This window comes from Athene noctua, chromosome 5, assembly GCF_965140245.1.
Source record: "Athene noctua chromosome 5, bAthNoc1.hap1.1, whole genome shotgun sequence".
Lineage (NCBI taxonomy): Eukaryota > Metazoa > Chordata > Aves > Strigiformes > Strigidae > Athene > Athene noctua.
In genome coordinates, this window is record NC_134041.1 from 54,265,299 (window position 1) to 54,281,869 (window position 16,571).

The following is a 16,571-nucleotide window of genomic DNA, read 5'->3' on the forward strand; positions in this document are numbered from 1 at the left end:
CACGCATGCACACACACGGGGTGAGGAGCACCTACACTGCCGCAAATCCGACTGTGTGTAAATACACACCAGGAGGAACAGTGGGTGACGGCTGCTTTGTCTCCGGCAGGAGCACACATACCAAATCAGGAGAACGGGCTGGGTGATGCTCCAGCTGATTCGGTGCGGCGCGGTGTCCCGCTCCCGCCCCCGGCCCCGCTCCCGGCCCCCGGCGGCGCGGCTGGTGACTCGGTGCTGTATTTCAGCGGCGGCGGCTTGGCAAGGCTCGGGGCTCCTCCCCCCGTGTGGTGTTACCCTCTCACTTGATCAAATCCTTGAACGTGAACAGTTTTACTGAAAAGCACTTTTCAAAAAAAAAAAAAAAAATCCACCAACAGTAAGGAACAGAATCCAACTACCGGGGAGAGAGTTTTTTTCTTTTTTCCTTCTTTCCTTTTTTTTTTTTTTTTTTTTTTCCTGGTCATCGTCTCAGAGGCTGAGAAAGGGGGAAGAGAAAGAAGGAGAGCGAGAGAAAGAGGAGCCTTTTACAAATAATAATTATTATAATTAGAATCCGGCCCCTTTCTCCTTAAAAAAAAAAAAAAAAGCTCTAAACGCAGCGCCTCGTCCCCCCTCCCTCTGCAAGCCCCCCGACTCGCTCCGCAAAGGCATGGAGAAGGGGACCAACTGCTTTCCGACCTGCCACACCGTTTTCCTCGCCTGGACATGGCTCTTACTTCTCTCGTGGTGTTGCACCGGCGCCGAAATAACTTGCAGATCCTGCTCGTCTCCATCGCCCTCCTGGCCGTCCTCCTCGCCTCGCCTTAGGCAGGAGCAGCGACAGGCGCCGCCGCTGCGAGGATTACGGAGCTGGCCGGGCGGCCGAGCGCGGGGCTCGGCCGGGGCGGCGGCCGCCGCGGAGCCGCTGCCGGGCGGGGAGCCGGGGGGCCGCGGGGGGCCGCGGGGAGCGCCGCTCCGCTCGGCGGGGGCGGGCGGCGGCGCGCCCGGGGGCCGGGGCCCGGCGGCGCCGCGGACCCGGCGGAGCAGCGAGGGGCGCCGGGCGCTGCCGGCGGGCGGCGGCCGGGGGGTGCCCGCGGGCGAGGGGCAGCGCGGCGGCCGGGCTCAGCCCCGCGGGCCCCCGGAGGAGGGGAGAGCGGCGCGGCTGCGGGGGGCCGAGGAGCTGCGGCTGGGCAGCACCACCTTCGCGCTCACCGGGGATGCGGCGCACAACCAAGCCATGGTGCACTGGTCCGGGCACAACAGCAGCGTGAGTATCGCCCCACCGGCCCGGCCCGGCCCGGCTCGGCGGGGAGGCGGCGGGGCCGCGGGGCGGGTGAGGGGCGCGGGGTGGCGAGGGGCGCTTGGCGGGCACCGTGCGCTCAGCGCCCGCGGGAGGGGGACGGGGAGCGGTGGCCGCGGAAAAGGAGAAAAGTTTTCCCGGGGAGAGATGAAGGAGGAGGCTGGGAACACCTTTCCCCCCCCCCCCCCCCCCCCGCCCCCCGGGGCAGAGCTGTGGTCTCCGGGGTAGCGCGGTCCGAGCCCGCTCCCCGGCGCCGGGGAGAGCCCGGCTGCCCGCTCCCGGCTGTCCCGTGTGCCCGCACAGCCGGGGCCCCTTTCCCTCTGCCGATGTGATATACACGCCGGCACGCTTCGCTGCCTCTGTGCCAGGGGATGGATGATGTACAGCGGTGGTGGAAAAGCCCTCCCGCTCCCCCGCTCTGCATGCTGGCGACAGGAGTGATCCCGTTAATTCATTAAGGGGTGGAAAGCCCCCCTGCACGTTAGGGGTCTCTGACAGGAGGCAGGGAGTGCAAGCACAGGGAAAAGTTTAGAAAAAATCAGCGGCATCTCATGCCTTTTCCCTGAAGTCAGTAATAACGAGTCACTGAGGTGTCCCTGGCAGTCTGTGGGACTGTGTGGGGGGTGTCCCAAAAGCCCCCACACCATCGTGCTGTGATAGTGCAGGGCCCTCCCTCACACCCTGCTTTGCAACTCCCGGCAGATGGCTGTGGACAGAACTTCAATCTTCTTTTAACTTGGTATCACGAATGCTATTTCCACTAGGATGTAAAGTCTGTGAGCAGGTGTAATTGAAAGGACTCCAGGAAACCTTTTATGTCTGGTGACAGCATTCCCATTATTCTGGTTATTATAGCTTGTCACTGCCTTGAAAATGCCTCTTTTATTGTTTTGCTGCTATTGGAAATGGGCATAAAGCAATTAACAGCATAAACCAGATTGCCTAGATTTTCAAATACATTCTTTGTGAAACTTGCTAGTCATTAAAAAGCAAATTGTCCATCTATCTATCTGTCTGTCTATGGGTCTATCTGTGCATCAGCTGTAGCTTCATAATGTGCAATTCAACTACCTCTTAATTTCTTTGACTAGAAGTTTTTTTCTCTATTTATTATTACTTAGGCAATAATTCTGACAGCAATGTAGATGTTACTTTGATTTAACCAAATTTTAAAGGCAGTTGTGTTTGCCAGACGTCAATTCCACTCTCATTAAAGACGAAAGCAAACATTCAAGAGAAAACAGCTGCCTGGTATATTCTAGCGCTACACTCGTCTCTAGGATCATTTATTTTTAATATAACATGGCATGTAATGAAAAAAACAACCTATATGCCCTCTCTTGTTTAATTTCAGTGCTGAATCAAGGGGTGCTGAGCAAAAGAAGCTAAAATCCCCCCTACGAGTTTCCAATAGTTTTGAGTATTTCTGGTTAAGGTAGCAGAGAAAACTCATTCTGTAGGCATTTTCAGGGGAAGGAAAGGTTATTTTTTCTGAAGTGCAGGTCAGAAAGTGATTTTCACAAAATTCTCCCTTCTTCCTTGGTCTCTTTTACAGAAATATACAATTTAAATAACTAGTTTTCTTTATTCTTTAACTCCAGGTGACTGAGAAGGGTAACATTTCCATTGTTCACGACTTTCCACTAAGATTTTGCACCTCAGGATACCATGGATTGAAAGCTTCCAACTCAAAAGCACAAGCAAAAGCAAAAGACTGGTGTTTATTGCCAGTGCAGTGTTTGTAGGAAGGAAAAACAAGCATGTTAATAAATACTAGTGTTATCTTTTTGTAATTTTTCTATCATGAGGTTTAGCATCTGGAGACTTTTTCTCTCTGTCTCTTGGAGAAAACACACTGCATTTAGTGATTAATTGGATTTTTTTTTAAACAGTGTAGGGGGAAAGTTAAATGCTTGAACCTGAGTCCTCTAATTTATTAGCAGAGAAGGTTGAATCCAACGCCTGTTTTCGTGCTGCAGTTCAGTTTTTACCTGATTCTACTGTTGGGGTGGCTGTGGCACAGGCCATCAAGGAATTTGTACAAGGTCACTCAGGAAAACTGTGCCTTCTTTTGCCAGCCATATTGGTTCCCAGTCTCTCACCTCAAAGCGTGTATTTTCTTAGGTCACAGTAGACGTAAAGCAGCGGGAAGATGTTACTGAAAATGGACAAATGATATTAACTCATGTCATGATTATGCCAGATTACCTAGGAGAGCAGGTAGAACATGTCTATATGCTATTGTTTTCAGGCTACCAAAGCAGTACAGAGGTGTACAGCTTGCTTTTACCAATTCCCTGTTACCTGAACAGACTTAAGAACCTAAGCTTTTGTTGCTTACGATTTATTAAAAACGTGATCAATAAAATTTCACGCAATGAAGCTGTATATTTCAAATCAGACATTAGTGGTGAGGGATTCCTAACAACTGGATGGATTTGCAAAGAAGAGGAAAGCATGGTAATAAAAAAATCAGGTTTTTACTAGGACGTATAGCTCTACAGACACTCCACAAAAGGGAGATCTTTGCAACTGCTGCATGTCGCGTTACCTAGAATGTTAAAAACCTCCTGTGGGTTTTTTTTATTATTTTAATAGTAACTCCCCCTCCATCTCCTATGCCCATTTTCTCTCACGTCCCTCAAATTTCAATTTAACTTATTAAAAAATAATCCCTTCCAGGCAACAAACTTTTGTTTTCTCCATTGGAAGATAGTGAGGTCAGGATTAGGACAGAGGCAAAAGGCTGGTAAGATTGGGGAATGTGGGTTCTCTGCTTTGTCCTGCCCAGAGGCTTTTTCTGTGACCTTAGGAAAGACAATTAACCTCTCTGGATCTCTTCTTCCATATTAAATGAGGATAGTACTACTTAGCTACCACAAAGTGGTGGTGTGGAGCAGAATTCATTTCTGCTTTGTACAATACCTGAAGGTCTTCAAGTGGAAGTTATTAGGAAAACGCAAAAATACTGTTCTGTGTAGAAATGAGGTTTGTGTTTTCTGTGTTCTTGGGAAGGGGACTTGGCTTAATTTGGTGGGTCTGATATTAGAAAAAGGAGACTTGTATTTGGGCTTCGAGTATCAGTCTGCCCTGATGGAAACATTTATTGAGAGAGGTCACTGAAGCTCTTGAGGGACTTGGTAGAGATCAGATAAAATGTTTTCTGGCTGAGGCTTTTCTGAAGGAAGGAGAATTTTTAGTGAAAAATGCTATTATTCCCAGAAGATTTGCAAGCCATTGTTTTTTCAAAGCCATTCCTCTCTGAACACACACTGTGTAGAAATGTGCCATTCGGTGAGCAGTTGTATCCTCTACGCCTGTTTTCCCTCTCTTTGGATGGTTATGTTATTGCATGAAATTTGCCCTCGTTCTGCTCACCAGATGCTCTCTCCAACCTTCTTGTGAAGATGATCCGATTCCTCAGATTATCTTTTTTTCCTTCCTCTCTCCCTGATTTCTAGGATAAGGACCTGCAGAAATAAATAGCAACACCTTTAATGCTGTTACAGCTTTAAGTCTCGCTATCTTGTTTCTTGACAATAGTTTTTTCAAGAGATTTCAACAAGCTACAGTGGATAAAACACACTTAGATTGCTCTCCTGATATGATCACTAGTGGAATGGTAAATGGGGACTGTTGTCATTAGGTTTCAGAGTTGTCACTCTGATGAATGTAGCTGTTTATAAGAAGTACTTAATTCTGTCTGTGCTTTTTCCATGATGAAGTACTACAAATTCTGTGGTGTTGTGGTGGGTGGTTTTTTTTCAATATAAGAAGCAAAGATGCACATTTTTAGCTTTCTTTTAGTCTCTAGAAGACGTTTTCAATCCTTTATCTATGGAGAGTCCTCAGCTTATGATCACAGTGTGCTTTAGCTATCCCATGTATATATACATGCTTTTGCCTTTCTGGTAACCAGAGGCAAAGTTCAGACATAAAGATGAGGAAATGCACTATAATGCCACAGTAAGAGAAGGAGAGCGTGTTTGTCTAAGGCATGTGCAGTATTGCAGGTTGCTTCAGCCAGGCCAAGTTCCTGTATGATCCTAGGGGTTGGAATTTTCATACTGTAGGAAAAATGTCAGAAGTGCATATTTTTATCACAGTGCAGCAGTGCAGCAGATAAACGTGGAGAAGTATAGTGTGCCTAGGTGATAGCGCTGCTGCTTGTGCAGACCATGGAATTGCATTGATGCTTATAAGTATGAGCCAGGCTCTGAAAGCTGAGGAAGGCAGCTGAGAGCTGGTGAGAGACTGGACTGGGGCATTGTTTTGTCTTGTCAGCCATGCTACGCTGTTTTGTCCAGAGGTCCAGTCAGCCTGTGGAGTCTTGGTGTATGAGATGTCTTTGGGACAAGACTCTGGTAAAGAGGAGGCTAATAGTACTACAGTAGCCTACAGTCACCTGAAGTAGAGTTAGAAAGAAGACGCAGCTTGTCTTGTTGGTTGAAGAGGAAATAACATGTGGCAACAGCCACAAACATATGTCAGATTGGACATTAGGAAGAGTTTCTTCTCAAAGAAAGTGGTGCAGCAAGGCACCAGAAAGTTTTCTCTGCCTTTGGAGATTTTCAAGAGTCATGTAGACATGATTTGATGGGAACAACTCTGATCTGAACGGTCTTCTGCAATTCTTTTCCTTCTGCTACCGCTGATCCTACTGCTTTACCCTGCGCAAGCTCTGACAGCTGGCAGTGAAAAGCAGGTTGTACAAGTTCTCACAGTGAAGCCTGTCTCTTCCGGGAATGATTCTTCTGAATGCTGTTGGCAGCGTTCTGGTGTGATCTGCTAATGTACTGGTGGTTTGATGCTGAGACATTACTCACTCCCATGGTGAATTGCAAGCTGGGGAGGCTGATGGGCTTGCCGTGTGCCAGGTAGTTTTTCATTAAGATGCCTAGCAATGCAGTGTGTGATGGGCAGAACGAGATGGGCAATATTTGCAATTCCAAATAGACTGCTGTGCTTGGAAGGGAGGAAGGGGAGAAAATGAATCTAGGCAGGCAGTGCTCATTTAGTTGTTAGCCATGGCTAACTGCTCCAATAGTCCAGTTGGATTTTGGTCTAAAATGTTTACTCCTAAAGTGCAAGATGGTAACAGAGCAATCATATTAATTTCACTGCATTTGGTAGATATTTTAATTGCTATTATAGACTGCTTCTTTCTCAAATGGCTTTCTGCTACATTGTGGTCTCGTTGCCTTTGAAGGTAGGCTGGTTGTGTCACAATGTCTTGATGCATTTCCACTTCTCCACTACCTTTAGTAATGAAGTTTACCACTAAATTCCTTCTCCAGGACTTTACCAATCAATTTTTAATTAATATTCAAATAGAAGATGGGGAAATAAAAATGAAACTCTTGTATGGCAATTGCTTTTATGGTTGTGTTGAGTCAGTAGAGCAGGAAGAAGGCATCTGGAAAATATTTTTCGGGTTATTTCTCCCCAGACTGGTTTCATTGCAAAGTCAGGTCGGTGTCCAGTGGATGGATGTTACTTGTGGATCCTCTGAAGCTAGCAGATTCCCTGGGCCATTACCCTGCCTAGTGCAGAAAGCTGTCAATGTTCTTGTAGCTCCGAGTTCAGTAGCAGGACTGTTCCTGTTCTAGGTGCCTGTCACCAGTTTCCCTTCAGGCCGTGGTACTCAGACTTTTTCATGCTCAGGGATGAGGCCTAGGATTTGTGGCTAAGCTTTCACAGTGATTTAAATGCAAACAGAAACAGCTATGCAATTCTTCAATTATTTTTTTTAGTGGAAAACATTCATCCAATTAGATGACAAAGTATTCTGAAAATGGGTGTGAGCCAATAATTGATGTTAGGCGGGAGAAATTTTTCCCAAATGGGAGGTGAGATGAGACAAATATTTTCTTCAATGCAAAGCTGTGAGAAGATGAAACTTTCTGAGAGTTTCAAAATTTATAGATGGATTCATAGTAGAGATTTTAGAAAAAATATGAAAGCTGTGTCATCTAATGGGCAAAGCTCAGGTTAAGGAGCTTTGATGTTGGTAGTACTAAAGGATACTGGAAGCCAGTCTTGCAAACAGGCAAGAATTTCCTTAAGTCATACCATAGTGTCATGCTCCTTAAGCTCCCTGGATGTCTGTGGATAGAATGGAGGAGAGCAGTACATGCTCGCCTGAGTGAGTACTCTCTTACAAATCCAGAATCATTTCAGGATTGAAGGCCAAGCCTGAGCTCATGGTTGAGATTGGTTCCAGGACAACTGCAAGGAACCTGTCAGTTATAGAGTTGAGACTTGGCTTTGGCTGGGATCTGGTCAAGTTTATCTTCCAGTGGAAATCTGTGTTTGAAGGTGTGGAGTCCAGCCTGCCTCTAAGCACGACAATAAATTAAATGACATGATGCTTGCGAAGCATTTAATGCTGTAAATGCAGAAAGTCCCCAAAGCAGCAAAGTATTTGGTTGGATCATTAGTGTAAATTGATGTAGGACTGATCTAGGCCAGTTTACTGTAGTTGAGAATTCAACCTGCAATATCCTATAGCAGTGAAAAATGCAAGGTAAGAATGAAAAAGGATTACAGAGGTGAGGAAACATGGGGAGTACAGCAAGGAGACTGTGGGCCCTTTACATTCTCTGAATTACAGCCTCAGGGCTGTGGGTGGAGGAGCCTCCTTCTCTCCTGTGCACAGCCCTTCCCTCTTTTTGCTTGACTCTAGGAGGTGGGAGTTTGACCCCCACCATAATCCATGCTAGAGACTGATCTGGTGACTTTCTTGGCAGAGCCCAGTAGGGGTTTTAAGATGAAATAACCCTTAGCTGGAAAATACTGCTTTGCTGAAGTCACACCTTTGCATGCAAGTTTCTCGGTTTGCTTAAACTCCCTGCAGAAATCCAAGGCAAACAGATTCCCAAATCCAAAGTTCCTCTTAATGTCCAGGAAAAAACCTGCAGCATCGTTGTTAACATTTCCTCCATGCAAAAAGAAGGGCATGGCAGCATTCCCTTTCCTGCCTTTATGGCGTGTTGTGAGACTGAGGGAACTGAATAAAGTTTGCTGCATGTTTGAAGAGCATGGCTGTGTCGACGTTAAACATATTTGATAAATAATCTGCTCTGGAAATTTTGGGGTCAGTTCCCTTGTGGCCAGCAGAGTTCTAGCAAACAATAAAAATCAGAAAAGATTGATGCTGAATAATCAAGCCTCTCTTTTTTTTTTTTTTTTTTTTTTTTCCCCTCCCTCTCCGTCCTGAAGGAGATGTGATTGCTCTCTCACTGAAATGAGTGGCGAAGCCCTCTTGTTCAGGGAGGGTCCCTGTCACTGAGGCTGTCACGGTGTTGTCTCCCCTTCGTATTCCGATATGCGACACAAACGCTGGCCAGGCAGACCTGCAGAGCGCTACAGGGCCTCTGTGCCCAGAACAGCATCACGTTTAATTAGCTGCAGCGTGATTTGGGCACCGCGGGGCGCAGGCTGTACGGAAGGGTGGCGGGTTGCCGGTGTGTGGAAAGCAGAGCCGGGCGCTAGAGGGAGCGTGGGCATTTGCTAAAGGAAGGAAAATGCTGCAACGGGTGGGGAGGGGAGCTGAGACCTGGGAAACGCACGCTGGAAAGACAGACGCTGCTGAAATATTGATATGAAAACCCGCCTGGAGTCATTGACTCTGTGAAATTCCTGCTGTCTGGGGTTCCCTGTGCGAGAGAGGAAAATAGTCTTAGCGTGCACTCGGCCGTGGTAAAGCATTTCACCCCCCTTGCAGCTGATACTATCTTCCTTTTGTGTCGCCTCTAATTGCTGTCAGGCTTTTTCCTGAAGATGGGAGTCCCAGTGCCGGGGTCTCTCATCTGCTCCGGTCCCTTCCAGCCTGCGTCATGTGCCTGTAAAGCCACCAGCATCCCCCCTGCAACTGCCGGCAGCGCTGCTGGGTTGGGAGAAGGGACGATGTTAACCTTTGCAGTGCCAGGAAGCAGCAATCTGAGCCCTGGCTGCTCCTGCGGAGGATACGCTTGTCCTGACAGGTCCCTGCCTCTTGGGACTCAACAGGATTTTTACCACCTTGAGGGTGTTGCACAAGCATTTCTGTTCCTCTCTCCTTTTATTTCTTTTGAGTGTGTAGGAACAGAAGGGACTGGAATTCACCCCTGCCACTGTATGGTGGGACAAAGTAACATTTCTTCCTGGGAAAAGTGATTGCACTTGCTGGTGTCCTTAGGACTAAAATGGATGTTTGGTCAGTGATGGGCTAAAGGCCTCGGGATCTTAAAAGCAAGTGCTTTGGTGCTGCTTCAGACACGACACCAGTCTATAACATACAAATACTGCTGGTGTGTTTTCAGTGGACAGTGATGCTGCTGATACGCTCTGGAAACACGTTTTGCCCCTTGTGGGGATTTGGTAGAGGCCTCCAAGTGAGGGGTTGGTGGAGTGGAAGGCTTGAGCACAGAGCTCCTGTTGGCTTCCAAGGCAGAGAGAAAGGCATGGATTGAGTTCAGATATGCTTCCTTGGGGTGCCAGAGGAGAGCAGGCTGTGCATGCAGGTTGTCTTCGTGATTTTTGGACTTGCCATTGTGCCTAATGGGGTGTGCATTGCCCCATGGCTTGGTTTCCCCATCTACAAGGAAGAGTTAACTCACGTGCGGGGCTGTTGCTGAGGCTTAAAATGGATGGATATTTGCAAAAGCTGTTGGGTGGATGAGAATGTATAAAAGATGATTATTTAGCTCTTGCCAAAAGAGCTTTAGGACCTCATAGGTGCAGGGAGGAAGGAATCTGAGCGTTAATTGGTTGTTAGCCTTTCCCTGCTGTTTGTGCCTGATTGGAAAATCCCCCTCCAGCTGTGATCAATGCCATCAGGCACAGGCAAACAGGGCCGCCTGTCTGCAGTCCTTACTTGCCTCTGTCAGAAGCCCTGGGGGAAATTCTTTCTTCTTAAGGTGGGGGGTTGGATGATTATCTATTTGTGAGCATTTCTGTGCTCTAGACTTCCTGTCCTTTACCAGCAAACCCTGCCAATTTTGTGCTTACACGGTGACAGACATGACTGTACTTATAAAGCTCTTATGCTGCCTACTTTAGGTGTGTATTTCAAAGGTCACTAAGAGGAAGGTCAGTATTATTAGTTGGGGTTTTGGGGTTTTTTTTGAGAAACTGAGACATGCAAGAGAGGAGGGGTCTGTTCTGGGTTGTGCTGCTGATCAGATCTGAAGTTGGAAGGCAAGTTTTCTGACTCCTGTTCCTTATTGATAGGGTTTCTTAATGACAAATGACTTATTTTACTTTGTCAGCCACAGCTCAGATGCTGTGTGTATTTTCTATTTAGAAGAGATTGCATGAAAGAAAGGAAAAAAATAAGTGAGGAGAGGAGCTAAGAGGGGGAAGAACAGGACTCTCAATAACAGAAAGCAGAATGTGCTGAGTTAAAATCATTAACAGATTGATCAAGCAAAGGCGCTGCAGAGTTCTGGCTGAAAGTGATTTAAGAGCATTGTCTGCTGTTCTAACCCTTTACCAGTATGGCTGCATGGATTGAGTTATTTCAAATTGCAGCTCCTTTTGAGCTGGATGAGCATGGAGGTAGCGAGACTGTGGGAGCCATGAGTTTGACTTCCCTTGGAAATACAGAGATAGGAGAGGGATCACATCTGTCTGCTGAGGGGGTTGGGAGCTGGCTCAGAATTATGTGGCTTGTTTATAATGGGTTGGAATCATTCAGGATGATAGTTATAGCAGGGCACATGTAGGTCTGTGTGCTTGTTTGTGCAATCTTGTCATGGGATAACGTGGTATGATGTAAAGTTCAAGGGTCTTGTTAGCTTTTGAAACCATTAAGGTGGCTTCTCCACCCTTTCTATTACCCTTCACAACCCAAGGGAAAACATCTCTGCACCAAACCACGTGCAGGTGGAGGACTCTGGAGTGAGCCAGGGCAGTTAAATTTTCCTTCCGCCCTCTTGAACAGGGCCTGGGCTGGGTGTCTCCATGTCAGTCTTCTGCATGGTGGAGGGCTGGGGCAGTATGTGAAGGGTAATGTTCTTGTCCTGCCACCCACAATGTCTTTCTAGCTTTGTTCTCAATCACCAAAATGTTGGTAGCACTTGACACTGTAGTGGGAGTATGGATGGGGGGGCAGAAGGGTACCAGGGGCTGAGGCCCTGCACTGCTGCACAGACCTGCAAGCTGAACCAGCATGAACTCTGTGTTTGCAGTGGGACAGGGATTTGCTTCTGTTTGGGTATTGAAAGCCTGGTGCAAGACACAAGACTGATGAACCTGCATGTAAAGGATCATGATAACCTTGTGCACAGGAAGCCTTGCTCACAGTGCGTGGTGGGAGAGGCAGGCAGGCAGACCCGTGTATCAGGCAGGAGGTCTCTGAAAACTTCATTTGACATCTGGCCTGAAAAAAGGTTTGCCTATGAGATGGTGAGGTTGCAAACCAATATGATAACTGTTCTATCAAGTAGCAATGGTTATTTTAGACGAGAGAGAATCTTTATCCAAGTGTGCTTTGGCAACTATTGGAGCAACACCAGGAGAAAGCCCCATGCAGTCAGTGTCTGTATCAGGTGTTACAGAGATATAATTAATAGAGGTGGTTCAACTATCATTGGACAGACTTTTCTGTGTAGCTGAGCCTTAAAAGAAGGGCTTTCAGAAAAGCATCGGATATGGAATTTGTCTGAGAAAGATCTGGCCAGGGCACCCCATGGGGTTATAATTTCTGCTGAGTGTTTTTGAGGCTCTGCCCCAGCAGCTGCACTGAACACTTAGTTATCTGGCCTGTGAGAGCTGTCTGCTCTCTGAAGGATCAGAAAATTAGTAAAATGCCTGTGATTTTGTTAAGCAACAGAAGTTAGCCATCCCTTAACTGTTTGCCCTTCCAGGACTTTTCTGTCTCTCAGTGTTTTCTTTCATCTCTGCCGTGATCCCTCATTCTGCTGCCCACTTGGAGGAGTAAATAGTGGCACAGGGTGTACTTGAATGAGCGTTACAGGTGTGCTGGAGGGCTGGCTGGCTGTGGCTGATACGCTGATCAGCTGGAGATCTGCCAGCTATGAGAATGGACACTGAATGGCTTATGGTTCAGCCCAGATAATATTTTGGGACCTGCTTCTTCACCCAGATGATTTTACAGGAGCATGGTATACCTGTGACCATTTTCCCCTGTTGCATTCAGTTCAACTTGGTTAATAGATTATCCCTCCTATCCCAAAGTTATCCTTCCTATGGTTTATTTCATCCACAGCTAAAATGTTATTTCTTTTTGAAGTCAACTTAAAACACAGCTACAGCATCAGCCCCGAGGAGGCCTTAATTTACAATTAATACTTTTCACTGTTGTTTTTTTGCCAGCCTGCCTGGAAACTCTGTTCCTTTAATCTAAAGGCAACATCGATGGCAGCTTAGCATTCTTCATTTGCTTGCACTGCATATGTTTGTTGCAGGCTCAATTCTACCCTTCCTTGCTTTTAATTAATTTAAGATTATCTTCATTACTTGTTACTTGTAGCATGTGAGATAGGAACAACGCCTGGCTTTCTGAGTTGTGCCGAGGTTTTGTTCTGGTGGGTCTTTAGCTCTGTGCTTTTAAAATTATTTTATTTATTTGTGCTTCCTGTAGTGCTACTGGAAACAGGCAATAAACTCGATTGGGGAGAAGGTGTTTTAGTGAAAATTTACAGAAAGGGGAAAGAGTCAGGTCTAACTCCAGTGCTGAAGAATGAGAGCAAATGTTAGATGGTAAAATAAAATATTGGATCATTTGAGAATTCTACATCTTCTGTAAAATGTGAGAGTCTCATCATCTTCCCCAAAGGCAAAGGTTAACTAACAGTGATGAAAGTCACTGACTAGGGGAGGCTCTTGGACTGGAGTCTGAATGAGCCACAGAGACTTCTTCATGTGCTCATCCTAATGGAGACAAGGGCAAGAGGCAAGAGCTGATCCATGGAATGTGTGAGGACACAGGAATGAGTTGATACGTGTGTGAAAGCATGCACCGATGTTGTTTCTGTTTTGTGGCTCATAGGGAGACACCTTGTCTAACGCTGTGCATTCTTACCTGTGAGAGCTGTCTGTAAACGTGTATTGCCCTGTGTAGTGAACAGGTTTATCAGTACAAAACTTGCTATACCTGTGTTCATCAAAATGAGCTGTATCTGAGAGGAAGATGGGAAGGGACAGAGTGGAGATTTTTGGGCTGCTTATGTCTTTTAAAATCCGATTTCAACCACTGTGTGCTTATTAAAAAAAAAAAAAAAGTGTTTTAGAAGCATAGAAGATACTATGTGTGTCAGGATATGTGACCTGATACTTATAGAACCACGTATATAGCTATTTAACTAGATGTAAGTACCATGAAACCAGAGATGATTTGGGGCTGTAGTCTGATTCTGCCTGCTTTTCCTCCATTACTTCTCTACACTCTCCTGTTGTAGCTCATGTGCTCTGATCCCTTTATATGTGGTTGCAAGTCCCTTCCTTCTCCTTCCCTTGCTATGGTCTTTGGACAATGGTAGCAACTCATACAGCCTATGGTATTAGTCAGAAGTGAAGGGCTTTTTCTGTGCCTGGCATTGTTGGATCTTGGCATCCTTCAGTTATACACCAAGTTTCTTAGGTTGAATGTGGTTTTTCATGTGCTGGATTTGGAACTCTTGTAAAGCACGTGTGCTCCCTGGGTTCCGTTCTGCTCTGGTCTCATGTGCAGATCTAACTGATCAGGAGATGGGAGGGAATGGTAGAAAGGTGGAAAAGAACTGGCAATTTTCTGTCCTGAGCTAAAAGTGGTTTTTTTTCCAGAAAATGCCTGTGGAGTTATAGGGCTTTGAGAGAGAAATAGAAAACTCTGCTTAATGGTAAACATTTGGAAACAAGAAAGGCTTTACCCCCCCCAGGTCCCCCACGTGTACATACTGCATCTTGCACCAATCTTGTGTCTTTAAAGGGTGCTGTATTTAATATGGATGGCATAACCTTTCTGTTTGTTTTTTTGCCTGCATACACAGAATTTAAACTCCCTGAAGAGAAGGCAGCATGGGCATCCCCTGCTAGCCTGTTCTACAGACCACAGATGATCAGTTGTGATGGGGAAGATCTGGCCTTTTCTGTTGTTTCTGTCTTTTTGACGTGGCCTGTGCTAGTCTCTGGGGTGGCACACTAGTCAGTTTTTGCTCACTTTCTCTCTCCTGAATGTGGGGCCAGAAAATATTTTGCTCTTGCGTCGTAGTCCCCTGTGGTGAATTTGTGCTGACAGACAGTGATGACTACAGGGAAGCTGGTAGCTATTTCAGGTTCATTCTTTATTTAAATGTTCTCCCTCTAGAGGCAGGCTTGTGCTTGACTTGTACTGATGCATTTTCCTTGTGCATCCTTCTGCTACGGCAGCTCCTGCCCAGGGCAGGGACAGAGAATGAACCTAATGGAAGGAATTAACACCAGAAGGGAAAAAAAACCCCAAACAATACAACAACAAACTCCCCTGAACAAGGCATGCACAACTACTGGGAACTTGAGCAGTATTTTGATGCTGTGCTACTTTGTGGCTAAGTCTAATCCTCACTGGGAGAGGAGGGAAGAAAGTGATTATCTGGAGTCAGTGTGCAAGTGCCTGGGACATGGTCAGTTCAGGTTAGATGTGCCGTGACTGAATGATACCTGCAGTTGTCTCAGACAAGAACTGGGTAGAGAAATGCTGCCAGGAGGCTTTTCTCCTACTTATTTAGGTCGATAGAGCTGAGTGGGTCATTCTCACCTGCCAGGGTGCATAGATTGCTGTCATGCAAGCTAAAGCTTTAGACCAGTGGTTAACTGGTCTGTCCTGCCATTAACTGAAAGGAGAGGAAGGATCTCACTAGATACATATTACCTTTTGGAGGGATACTGCTCAGCTGATGTTCATGGTCCAAAATCCACTCTGCTTTATGGTGATTTTTTTGCTGGTGTTGCTTCAAGAGACCTTGATTTATACTAGTGTGAACAGGACCCTAGTGTGAATATTTCTGTATGCAGCCTTAGTTTTGCAAGTGTGGGTCTTTATGTGTCTCCTTGGCTTTGATTTTTTTAAATTTATTTTGTCATTCTTCTTGGATTTTCTTTTTCATTGTTCTGAGCTTGGGACATGAGTTGCCTGATTGTGAGGAACATGACTAAGTCTGCAACTTGAGGGAGGAAGATTAAGATATTGCCACAGTGTGGGCAAATATTTCTCTCCCTGTCTTGCATTGGTGGGAAACTTGGATTGGATGTTCAAGTGCAGATTTGCTGGAGTGAACTAATGTGTCCCTGTGTTACTGGTATTAGCAATGCAAACATAGATGTTTATTTGCTATCAGTGATTTAGACACCTTAGGGTGAGAATTACCGAGCTGGACTTGCCAAGTCTCTGTACTTTTGGAATGTTTCTAATGAAAACCTCAGTGTGAAAACATATTCTAAATGGTACTGTGCTGGTTCTGGTAAAAGACAGGTGTCCATTCCTGGCTCTCATGGTATTTCTCAAAGTCTTTCAGGCAACTGTGTTCTCTCAGTTCACTACTTTGCTAAATATCTTCACTGCTTATGAGAGGCTGTTGTTTTGAGGTATTGCAGCCACCTTCCTGAATGGAAGTTGTAGAGAAGGAACAGTTTGTAATAAACTAGCAAAATGGATTTTTAAAAATTGTGGTGTGATGTAGCCTTGAGCTGGGATTGCAGACTCTTCTACACTTGCTGGAGGAACAGCTGCTATGAAGAAAACTCTCAATTTTCTTTTTTTTGTTTTTATATGGCTGGGTAGATAAATAGTACACAGAGTTGGCCAGACAGGCCAAGTGCTGTGAGTGATCCCTTTGCCAGAGTGGAAATGCTGTTCTAGATCCTCACACTTCTACTTGGAGTAACTTGTCACTAGAACCTTTTGGTGTCTCTTTTGTTCTCTCTTTAATGGAACTGCTGTGCTTGTTTTAAAAAAACACTTGCCTTGCTAAGGACCCTACCTGACAAAGCAATGGCTTCTGTCAGAGCAGCATGTTTTATTTCAAGGGCTTATTTTTCATCTTCCTGATGCTGAAGTAGGACAGCAGTAATACCTTCAAAGTCAGTGGTGATACACTGATGGAGTGTCAGCAAGATGAGAATTAGACCACGTGTGCCTTCCCCTTCTCTGGCTGCTGGCAGGCTTGGACAAGATGGAATTTGAAAGTTGCTTCCGTCTACGTGTCTGTGCTTCAACCTGTGTTTCATAACATAGCAACCAGAAAAGCATTAATGTTATGAAAAATTACCACGTGTTACAAGTCACTGAGCTGCATGCTAAAGTAGAGGGTTGTCTCTTGAAGGGAGTGAG

The 16,571-nt window shown here is 45.9% G+C and overlaps 1 protein-coding gene across 1 annotated transcript in view; it reads left to right on the top strand.

Annotated features, from left to right (window-relative positions):
- Window positions 1-490: 490 nt before the first annotated feature.
- Window positions 491-16,571, top strand: part of SORCS3 (sortilin related VPS10 domain containing receptor 3) — a 309,741-nt gene continuing 293,660 nt past the window's right edge. Inside the window, exon 1 of the mRNA XM_074907682.1 lies at window positions 491-1,246. Coding sequence (XP_074763783.1) covers window positions 650-1,246 — 597 coding nt within the window. The 5' untranslated portion in view covers window positions 491-649. The remainder of the gene's footprint in view (window positions 1,247-16,571) is intronic.